This window comes from Mytilus galloprovincialis, chromosome 3, assembly GCF_965363235.1.
Source record: "Mytilus galloprovincialis chromosome 3, xbMytGall1.hap1.1, whole genome shotgun sequence".
Lineage (NCBI taxonomy): Eukaryota > Metazoa > Mollusca > Bivalvia > Mytilida > Mytilidae > Mytilus > Mytilus galloprovincialis.
The window spans coordinates 71,451,588-71,464,292 of NC_134840.1; the positions used below are offsets into that span (position 1 = coordinate 71,451,588).

Here is a 12,705-nt window from a genome sequence, read left to right on the forward strand (position 1 = left end):
TTGTTTTCAGTTTTTGGTTTTCATTTACTTAGATATATTATAGCGCATCACTTTTGGCATCAGTCGTTTTCCGCACACATCAGTTTACAAACTAGAATTAGCTGTGGTCCGCATCCACGAATCTTAGGCAGAATTGTTCCTGCTACACTTATTTTATTATGGGGCCGGATCGACTTGGGGCCGGATCGACGTGGGCCGGATCGACTTGGGCCGGATCGACTTTGGGCCGGATTGACTTGGGGCCGGATCGGTTTGGGGCCGGAACGACCGGACTAATCGTCTAATATAGCCTAGACATAACCTGTTGTTCAGTGGTTGACGCAGTTTGTTCAAGATGTGGTTCATAAGTGTTTCTCTTTTTTCGTTTTTTATGTCGACTAGACCGTTGGTTTTCCGGGTTGAGTTCTTTTACACTAGTCATTTAGAGGCTTTTTATTGCTTGCTGTTCGGTGTCACTGTGAGCCCAGGCTCCCTGCCAATATAACAACTCTCCATCGAATTGAAATTCACATTTATCTTGACTCTCTTTTACTTTTCTGTTATATATAGCGAAGATTCACAAACGTAATTTATTTACATGATTGATTGATTGTTGGTTGCTTAACGTCCAGTGGCAAATTAATTTATTTATAGAAATGTATACTAAAACACTACTATCATAAGTGTCATATGTTATTGAAATGCGTAGAAGCTCTTGTAAATAAATTCACAAATAAATTATAACGGGAAAATATAAATATCAATTTGATTTTAAAATATTTCAAATCGACCTCAACTCACAGGTTAATCGTCTAATATAGCCTAGACATAACCTGTTGTTCAGTGGTTGACGCAGTTTGTTCAAGATGTGGTTCATAAGTGTTTCTCTTTTTTCGTTTTTTATGTCGACTAGACCGTTGGTTTTCCGGGTTGAGTTCTTTTACACTAGTCATTTAGAGGCTTTTTATTGCTTGCTGTTCGGTGTCACTGTGAGCCCAGGCTCCCTGTTGGAAGACCGTATATACTGGTTTACTTTATACAAATTGTGACTTCGATGGAGAGTTGTTATATTGGCACTCATTCAGCATCTTCTTATTTCTATTTTATAGACTATATCGATGTAATTTAACCTTAATGTCTAGACTGAGCTCTATAGTAAACTTAATCACGAAATAACAATAATTTAAAGGAATTCATAAAAAATTATTTGTATAGTAAATTGAATCCTTGTTTTTTTTTATTAAAATTCCGATTTTTCTATACATGCTTATTTGGATGGAGAGTTGTCTCATTGGCACTCATGCCACATCTTCCTATATCTATTAACTCATTTGTTATTAGGCATAGCGAATTCGAAGATGTCATTTTAATCAAATTGATATGAGTTAAAATGACACCAATAAACAATGGTAGAGAAAAGTATCTCCATTGATGCCTCCTCCATTGATGCCTCCTCGTGGTAACACACGGATACTGGTCTCATTCGATGCCAGGCCAAATTAATGGAGATCGGGGAGCAACAAGGGCCCCGTAGATGAAGTGTGTAGGCCCACCGGCGTGTGGTTATGCACTAGCACTCATCAATCGTGTCCCAGCTATGGGTATGATAGCCAGTCAGATGGGAGTTGATAGCCCAGAAAGGCAATCCATCTAATCCGGGTAGATCTTTGCTCGTAAGCCTATAGGTCGGCATTCGATCTAGGGGAATGGAACCTCAACTACAAATCCAATGGTCCTCCAGGTTAGGGGTTGAGCACAAGACTAACTATTTTGTCTCATAAAAAAATTCTAGTTACGGAAACCAGACCAGTAAAACTGGTTGAGGTCTTATGTGCTGACAGGTACGAAGAGGGTGTGTGAGTGAGTGAGAGAAAAGTATATTAGTAATAAACTGTGAAATTGAATTGAAAAAAAGATATTAAAATATATACAGTTTTCACAGGATCGTTACAGCTATACATGTATATAATTCCACATTATCATGGCTATAAGTAGAATATTTAGAGAAGCATATAAGCATTTTGATCGTTCCGGTATTCGATCCTTCGTTTCTTCGTTGTTTAGTTTTTCTTTTTGGCCAACTTGTGGTTTTGTTAAACTGTGTTGCTTTTGTTGTTTGGTTGCATTATCATTAATATAAACAGAAGGCGATGTTACGGAGGTTTACTCTATGGAGATAGCAATCATCTGACACACAAAAAAAAAATCATGGTTGTCGTCAACCATAGACCATCTACTAGTATATATATGTCGAGCTACTGACCGTTATAGTTGTCCGTCAAAGGCTTGGAAAATTGTCAATAAAAAGTAAAATTACAAAAATACCGAACTACAAAAAAAATCAAAATCAAAACGGAAATCTTTTATCAAATTGCAAATTCAAAAACCCATACACATTAAACGAATGTATTTTAACAACTGTCATATTACTGACTTGGTATATGCATTTTATTATCGCGATAGAAATTGTAGATTAAACCTGGTTTATAGATAGCTAAACCTCTCACTTGACTGACAGGCACACACAATTCCATTATATAATGACAACAATGTCACGGTTAGAAAAAAAAACAACAGACATACGGTGGCCTCTAATTGTTAACTTCTATGTCATTTGGTATTTTGTGGAAAGTTGTCTCACTGGCTGTCAAACCACATCTTCTTAATTGATTATTCTATATATAAAAAGTAAACATGTAAAAAAAATGGTAAAGCAGTCAACATTGTGTTCAGAACAACTTCTGAATCACACATGATAAAAACTATTTTTATGTTAACAAAGAAAAACAAAATAGCACATATATAATAAAATAACGTCGACTGGCAGAGTTTGTGATTTAGAATACGCCTAGAACTTATAAGTTGGAATAGAAACATGCTCGGATAGCTGAAGAACTTGAAAACATAATTAATTTAGTAATCTCGTAGAGTATAAAAAGCCTCAGGCTTAACGGATATTAAAATATAATAAAATAATTGGAACTTTTAAAAACAATTATATTTTGGTTGTATTTTAATTTTTATTTGCATTTCTTTATTTTCTAAGACGCTTTTCGGTTTTATTGTTACAAATATTCATCGTAACATTTCCCATCTTTCGTTTTGTACAACGATTTTACATATCAATTTACCAAGATAAACACTGCGCAAGGATATAAGTGATTTGACCAAAGTAATTCTTATATTACTTCATGAACAGAGATATTACTTAGTTGGTATTCATTCAACCTTATGTGTTGTTGATAGCCACATGTTAAGTTTTACACATTATACTATTGCATTATATTGATTCCTTATTCGATTTGATTCCAAGGTCTAAAGCTAAAGTAAACGGAAAGTCCCGATCGGTAGGATTCCACACTGTGATGGCTACGTACACAACTGCTACTTATCCATCACAAATGGATAATTTTAGATCAAATGGACAGTCTCCGAACTGTGAAACAAAAAGACAAACTTCCTCAGGATCAGATTCACCGCGGGGACATGTTGGATTTACACATCATCGAGATGAAGAAAAAGAAAAACGTCAAAAATATTTAACGGCACGTTACGGACAACACCAAATGACGTTGATTAGAAAACGTTTAGCAGTTGAAGATTGGTTGTATGAAAAGTTAAGGACATTACATGATTGTAAGGTAAGGATCACATTGTTTAGATAATTAAAGTCTTATTATATGCATGAATATTATGATAATTTAAACTTCTAAGCTTAGTAGCAGGTGCCCCATGTTATTGAATTGCTAACTCCCTGTGATCTTTTATGTTAAATTGTGGATACAAAATGATATTTTATCCAATCTCATGAATAAATATTAGATGTCAAAAGAATAAATATAATAAGGGAATTAAAGTTAAGTGGGTTTTTGTTTGTTGGTTTCCCTTCAAAATGGCACATATTTATAAAAAAAAAATATTAATTTAATAATATTAATAATGCAAAAAATTTCTTAAAATACTATTTCTTATAAATAAGGAAGATGTGGTTAACATCAAAGAAACAGCAATTCAACAATAAAATAACCTTAAGAATACAATCAAATGACTACTCAGTTGTGAAAAAAATAGATGTTACATGTACATGTATTATATATGTATATGAAAACTTGATTTTTACACGGTTTTATGCCAACATATGGGCTTCACTACTAAGGATTATATTTTATTATTATTTAAAGTATGCGTTTGTATTAATATGTAACAGTATGTTCATAAATATTTGCAAATTTCAATTTAAAGTATTTACTTAGGCTAAATAAAAAAGTATGTGTGGTTCCAGTTACATCTGAAAAAAAGTTAGGGTAGGTAGGTAGGGATTTTTTTTTATTTTATGTTTTTTTTTTACATTGAGTCTATTGGAGCAACATTCTGACTTTAACAGTGCTTAATGAAAAATGACAATAAAATCTTTAGGGTAGGCTATTTTTAAGCTGAAAAAGTAGGGACGGTAGGGTTACTGGAACCACACATATATTTTTATTGGGCCTTAGTACAAAAAAAGTTTTTAACACTGAAAGTAATAGAGCTTTTTAGAGGAATATTATTTTTCTCTGAGAGAGTTGTTCATTTGAACCTAACAACAACTGCAACAAAAAATGTTTGATGAGTAGAAGTGTCCAGGACCTCATTGAGACAAGTTGTAGTGATCCCCTTTAATCTTTCTCCCCTGAGAACACAGATTTATGCATCTAGAATGTGACATTTAACAGCAGAACATAATTATTCACCTGAAAATTGCAAACAAAGGCAGTTTTATGAAGTAGACTCTCCGAAAAAGCTGGCCATGCACAGAAGTTTTTTTAAATTGTAATTAAACTACCTTGTAAAAAACAGATTTAAACAGTTCCTATTTGCCATTTGACTTAAACAGGTCCTGAGATTAAGATAAATCATACTTTTTTTGTATTGGTTATTTTGATAATACGAATAAATTGATCATCTTTGTTTGTTAATGTATCGATTATTCAACATAAATCAGATAACAGGTAAAAATCGAATTTAAATTTCGGCACAATACACAGGAAATGATAAAAGGTTTTAAAATTTATATCATTGTTCAAAATTTATGTTTCCTGAAATAAAAAAGTAATAAAATCTTATGTATTTATTTAACAGAAAGGTGTTAACAAATGTATTTAAATTTTATTGTCTATGAATTCAAATTAAAACCACACACATTGTTATTTTTATTGCTATCCACCATAAACATGGTAAATCCAAAATTTAAAAAGTTTGTTATAACCAAAAAGATTTGAGGTTAACCAAATCTGAAAATCTTCAAAAAGTTTCACAGTCAATAAATAGACCACTTTTTATCAAAACATTTAAAGGACAAAAAAGAAAAGCCCAATATTATCCAAAAGTAATAACATTATCTTTATACATGTACAGATTTATGCAGTCAGTTTAAAAATTCTGATTCCATTTTGTGGTGGAACTAATTATGCTACTATTTTTATTCATAAAATAGAGCCAATTATAATTACATGTTATAATTTAGTACTAATAGAACTTTGAATGTTGCAAATTAAAAGTAAAGGTTGGGCTGAATCCGCATTTAGGAAATTATACATGAATAAAGGGAATTTGCTGTAGATATTAATGAGTCAACAACCCACCAACAAAAAAACCCCAAGACATCTTACCCTTGTGGACCCTAGTATTATTGAACATGTTAAATGCACAATCATGACAATATTCTGAAACAAGTGTGCTCACCCCTTGATTTTTGTTGTGGCTAGTTTTGCTCAATCTTTTTTGTTCTGTGTAATATTATTGTGAACAGTTGTTTGCTTTTTGGATATTTTTATCTGGCATGATATGTTGTGACAATCTTTTCATTGGGAGTTTGCCAGTTATTCGATTTTCAATCAAAAATTTGTAATCATTATTTAGATCTCTGTCTCAAAAAACATCTGTCAACTTCAAAGAATTTGAGTTGTTTACCAATATGTCAGTTTAAATTGAATTTGTCTTTCAATTTATTGTGAACCAGTTCACAAATTATTCGCCCTAGATTTAAATTTGAATGGTCTTAGTTTGTAGATTATTTGCTTTGTATATTGAAGCCTTTATACCAGAATTCAATATATCGGTAAAGTAATAGCAAAACAGACAAATTGAAACAAGTTTAAGGTAAAATGTATGTACATGTATACACAAGAGTTCATTCCCTTTTTAGTACTGACCTGTTTAAAAAAAATTAAAACTGTGTACATCTTCTTTTCCAAAATGATATTTTACTAGAAGTCTAGATCTATAATCATGATAATTAGAAATGCACTTACTGTGTGCATATCATGTATATAAAATATGATAACATTATGTGGCCATCAGGTTTGATTGCCAATGTGACGAGACCAAATGACACAACTATACTTCACTGTACAACTTGTTTTCAACAAAAAATAAGCCGTTTATATTTTTATCAACATGTGCAGTCAAATATTCAAAATTATGTAAGAAATCATTGTTACTGCATTTACTATCATTTCATGTCTTAATAACCATTCAAACAGAGCAGTGGACTGTTTAATTTAAGTACTTAAATTTTAGATTTAATGCAAGCTTAATTTGAAATTTTGAAAGACATTAAACTTTCAATTTCTCAACTAATGAGCAGTGTCTAATAGAAATCTACCTTATGCAATTACAAGTGCATGTATATTGTAGATTACTTTGATTGATTTTTGAATATTCAAATACTAAATAAAAGATGAATTTTGTTTTGTATGGTTCTTTCAACAACAAAATTTTAGGATTTTTTCGATCTGAAATCAGTTAACAGATGTAGTGGTGTTCATTTGAATACGGTCGATTTTTATATGACGCAGCTAAAATCATGATTTCTCAGAGTACATGACACATTAGATATTGGTAAACAGACATTACTGTCTTTAGTTTTATATTCATGATGTAATATACTATACATATAAAACCCTTCTAAACTATCGTGATGGTCTCCATATGCATAGACACATGCTATACATGTATATACACATGCTATACATGTATATACACATGATTTTCATTTGGATGTGATGTCGAAACTAATTAAAAGGAATATTTAGAAATGATATAAGAAATATGCTTGGTCAGTAAAGTCTTTGTTCTCTATCTATATGCTAATTTATTCTAGATACATGCATGATTCTAAGAGACCTAAACAATTTGTGTGCATTCATGAAATAGGAGATATTGAGAAACAAGCATATATTTTCTATGCCACATTAAAAAATTGACAAGTACTAGAGGTTTATTTGTACCCATTTAGACCCCCTTTAAGTACATGCACACGTTTTACATTCAATTGATAAACAAAACTTTCTGTCTTTCAAGTATAGCTTCAATTCATCATTGTTCCGTTCTGCCCTTACAATTATTATGAAGTTTTTTCAATTAAATGCATTAAACTACCACTTCAATTTCTGGGTGTGCAACACTTTTTTTTATGTAAACACTATGTTGTAACTGCATTTAATGAAATAAATGTGAAAAGCACTTATTTAAAGGATTATAAGATGATAAAAGATGGTCTTTTGAACTTGGAAAAGTGAAAGTCATTGCAATACCGGGAAATGTTCACCTGTAAATGTAAATACAAATTAGTAGGATTTGAATACATTAAATATTTTCTTCTTAATCAACCAAACTAGATTTGTGGAATTAGAAACTTGGAATACAGAGATACACAAGCTTTGTTACAAGCAGTTTAGGAATTAAAGGTGTTTAGAGGATTAAGATGTTAGTGGACTCTGCCTAGTTCCAACGTCAGGCTGTATCACAGTTCATACATGTACTTGACAAATCTAAAGCTTTCATTTACTCTGTACATTTCTTACTACCTTATTGAAAAATCCAGGATTTTGATTGGTTATAAGGTAGTTTTTTTAAAATTTATTTTCTTTTATCAGATGAATTTGGTTCATATTTCAACATCACTGGGGTATATGCACACAAGGATGTGCTTTTGTTATATATACCCCTTTGATTGTGTTTGCCAAAACGTTTGTGCCTGAACATTTTTTTTAAATTCACTTATTTCTGTAGTTACATGTAGTATACCAATACATGTATGTTTATATTCAACATGTTTAGTTCCTGAACTATGAAATCTAGTCTAAATACATTTAATTGTCTTTAAAAATTGATTATTGACTACATCCAAGTTCATGGAAAAATCAATTTCTGTAATGATGATTCATCAACTGGCAAGTTCAAGATGGTTATTACGCTTAAGACAACAGCACCTTTTCCCATGGACAGTAAGCCAACAAGAACTAGTATTAAACTCTTCCATTGGGGCCCATATATTTATATAGAACATCCTGTAATATTTGAAAGGTCCATAACTCTACATACTTCAAAATTTATTAAAAACATCCTTTCTGTCAATCCCTCCATCACAATTATCCTTTGATACAATTCTAGGTAAAACACGTCCTAGACAAATCCCTGAGTACTTATGTTTTAAGCTCATTTTCCTTGAAAAAAGGAATAGGAAGTTACTTTTAAAAAGAAAATTGAGTTAGAGCAATTGCAATTAATAAATGGAGTATGGACCACCAAAACCGATCATGGATGGATTATTACCAGAAAAGCCCAATGATTTGAGAGATTTGGACATAAATGACCTATTCATGTATATTTTGATTTGTAGAATTATTAGGGATGAATGATGGAGCATATGTAATTGTACAAATATGTAGATAATAAAAGATTTATGACAATAAACAAATATAACCTGACTTGAGGACATGACTTAACATAAACCAGATGGTTAGCATAGTATATGGGATTTACCTGCCCAAAGCACAGACCTACTATACCTGGAATATCTGCATATAATTACACGATACAATTTCTAAACAAATTACTTGAAAGGAGAGAGTAACCAGGAAGCTTTAGTCTTTTACGTAATTGCTTGAATAACAAAAGAAGAAAATTTCATAACTAATGATCACAACACTAATTAAATGAAAACCTCTAAACTACAAAGACAATCAGTAAAACAAGGACATATTGGAATCTGGAATTCTGAAAAATTGATGATGAATGTTTGATGAAAACTAAGTTAATTAAACTAAAGATGGTTATGCATGCAATGCATGCCCTTAATTTTTAGAAGAAAAAACGAAAAAAAGAACTATAAAAAAAACTATTTGTATAATATAAGGGTTTACATAAACTAAGTTTTTGACTATTTGAAGTCTTTTTACGTTAAAAACCTTGTGATCAAAAGTGGCCTAATAATGGACACTAGTTATGAACAAATACCCAGGCCGGTATGCCAAACCCTAAATTGCTTTCATATAAAAAAGTTTCAATGAACTGAACAGATTTATTAATAACCAAAGACTTGATATTATCACTCGAATCCCATGCATGTTATTATATCCTTTCGAAGGGGCTGTATATTGTCATCTTTGTATAAACATTTATGAAGGCCCATATGTACATTCCAAAAGAAGAAATGTACATGCTTACTTGTTTAATGTGTTTGTATCTTGGAATACGCATTGTATCATATGTGCTTTGTCCAATAAAATATTATTTTATTTGAATTTTTATGTTCTTTTTTCATTACTTGGGAACCCCAACTGTTCATTCAGATAATGCATTTCTTTCATGTCTTTTATTTAAGTTATAAATTACAGTTTGTTATTTTTCCCTGTTCTACAAATTGACATCGGTGTGTATTTAAACTTCTGTTTTGACACGGCCATTTCCACTTGAGTTGTAGTCCCTATTCTTTGAACTTTCTTCTGCTATGATTCTTATTTACCTTTCATATACAAACTAAATGGACATGGAATATAGACCACCCTCTTCAATGAATCTGTAAATATAAATGTTTTCTAAATAGTAGCCAAATATTTATAGATAAGCAGGGACTGAAAGGGTTTAAGTGCGGAGCGTGATATGTCAATTTTTAAATAGCACGAAAATAAAGGAAGAAAAAATGAAAGAGAGAATGAGCACTTGAAGATGAAAATTGCAATATAATTTTTTCTTAGTGGAATGATTACATAATTTCTACAGAATTTTTAGCGAGATGAAAAAAAAAAAACCCTTGAGGGGGCTCCAATTACAGTTATGACATGGTCATCGTACAAATGATAATATTTACATAGGCCGCTACCATATCTCACCCTTGTGTCTACTTATCTTTTATTAAAGGAAATACTAGTGGCAAATTGCCACAATATCCCAGCATACCATTGTTTCCGGGATATACCCTGTGTGATGGATTTCCTTGTAACGGGGAGTATCGCACTATGTCAATAGTGGTTAAATAGTACCAAAACGATGATATATAGGACATCTTTATATATATAAAGGAAACGATATGTCACATTCTTTGAGAAAAAATAGAAGTTGATAACTTTTATCAGATCGTTTGTGGTTGATAGATAATTTATCAAGAGACCGTATTGTTTTGTAGTATTGTTCTCAGTGCATGTAATGATACACGCATATATGTTATTACGGAAAAGACAACATTTTATTTGCTTAGGGCGTTAGTAAAATCAAAGTCCATGTATTAACCCTAATATCTTAGTTGAACAATTTTTAAAAATTCAGAGGTATGATGTGAAGTATTTATAGATCATTATGTATGTTTTCGGAAAAAGCATTGACCCTGCATTCCCTAACCGAGTTTTTCACAAGCTGATAACTTCCTATGATGCAGTATAAAAATATTTCAAATTGCCTCAGGAAAAAATTACAGATTGAATCCCATTTGTAAAAAATTGATGGACAAAAAGTGAGTGATAAAGGTCAAATAAATAAGTGATATGATGTTCACATTTCACCTAAGAAATATTGACATTTAGACATACAAATTGAAACCAGTAGATCAGTCTGTGTCAGTAACATTACACAGCAAGAAGGTCACTGTGACCAATATCTCAAGGTAAAATTAGTCTTCAAATTAGATTCAATGATTTAGTCTGCTTTTCAAGTTTTAAATGATCTAAGGGAGTTTGTTAGAATTCATCTGAATTCATCTGTCTAAAAGCATTTCATACAATACAATGACCACATTGATGTGCACGTCACTGAGTGAAAGTCCTCATATTCCCTTGATACATGTATATCTAGGGTCAAATATGCATTTAGATACGAAGGACAAATGTTTTTGTCAGGGTCTCAGGCCATAGTCAATTAATAAATGTTTAGTCTGGATTTGTTTTTAGAGGTCATGACTTTGGAATTCATTAATAAATTCTTAGAAGATTTTTATAAGAATACTTTATTTCACCAGGAAATTGAAAGTTATTTATTTCTTGAGACTTCAGGATGACATAACCTTAAATTGACCCTCATCTTAAGTAGCTTTTCACCTTTTTTAACCAAAAATAGGTATCAAGTACTTGTGCACTTAATGACGTAACAAAGGATGTTTGTTAACTCTAGTGCATTTACAAAGACTGATAATTATATGAAATAGGTGTACATGTATTTGAATAAAATATATTGAAAAACACAGGCAATGCTTTATGCTCTGTTTATATCCTTAAAGTTTGGGGAGAAAAATTAATGGTAGAGTGGGGTGCTCATTTTCGCCGGGGACACAATTTCGCCGTTTAAGGATTTTGAGGTGTAAAAACTTCAAAGGATGGCTGAAATGGAAGAAATGTACCCGTAAATTATATTTTTATAACAAATATAATATTTTTTTAAACTGAGACAAAATTGCGGCTCCTACCGAAAATGACCGAAAAATGGACAACGATTTTCGGACAATTTCCTGAATAAAAATCACGATTTCAAAGAAGTATTTCTAAGTAAATATTTGACTGAATGCCCTAATTTTGAATTCTTTATACCTTTGAAATGTCTGCTATTCATCTATAATGCAATTGATTTGATAAAAATTGTTAAAAGCTGCGGTTATTTGGTTTTAAATAGATGTGTAAAAAGCGAATATGTGTCCCCCATTGACAAAACATCCGGAAATTTCAAACATCCTTTAATCTAACTTTTCAGATGATTTTCTTAAAACAAACCGGTTTTCAAGCTTAAGTATATTTTGCATTTGAAGTTATCTTCATATAGAAATATCAGTATACTTCAAAAACATTTAGACCTGAACATAAACTGTAGAAAACATGGAAAGATGTGGCGAAAATGAGCACCTCACTCTATGTTAAAACTAATTGGAAAACTGTAATGAGGAATAAAAGAACTGTATGACTATAAAAGTTCATATAATTTAGTTAGTGAAATGTTCCTTGAGAGGTTTAAGTCATATGAAGCAGAAGGAAACACTTTTGTACAACATGAAACAAGGAAAACAAAAAAGATCATATTCCTTATTGACTGATATTTTATGAATAGACCTGTATCACATATATATATAACAGAATTTGATGAGACTGTCATCAAAGTGAGAGGGTTAGTGCTATAAAACCAGGTTTAATCCACCATTTTCTACATTTGAAAATGCCTGTACCAAGTCAGGAATATGACAGTTCTTGTCCATTCGTTTTTGATGCGTTTTGTTATATGATTTTGCCATGTGATTATGGACTTTCCGAATTGATTTTCCTGTAAGTTCAGTATTTTTTGTGATTTTACTTTTTATATAATAACAGGATTTCATGACATTAGAAACCGTAGGATCTGCTATTTCCTGATTCATTCAATGCATTTGTTTATGCTATCTTGTACAAAAGAGTTTTGTCTGTCGTTCTGATTGTGATTCAAAACAATAAT

The 12,705-nt window shown here is 31.4% G+C and overlaps 1 protein-coding gene across 1 annotated transcript in view; it reads left to right on the forward strand.

The window, feature by feature from the left end:
- The first annotated feature begins 3,125 nt into the window (after positions 1 to 3,125).
- Positions 3,126 to 12,705, forward strand: part of LOC143068840 (uncharacterized) — a 24,900-nt gene continuing 15,320 nt past the window's right edge. The window contains exon 1 of the mRNA XM_076243179.1: positions 3,126 to 3,620. Within this exon, the coding sequence (XP_076099294.1) occupies positions 3,345 to 3,620 (276 nt within the window). The 5' untranslated portion in view covers positions 3,126 to 3,344. The remainder of the gene's footprint in view (positions 3,621 to 12,705) is intronic.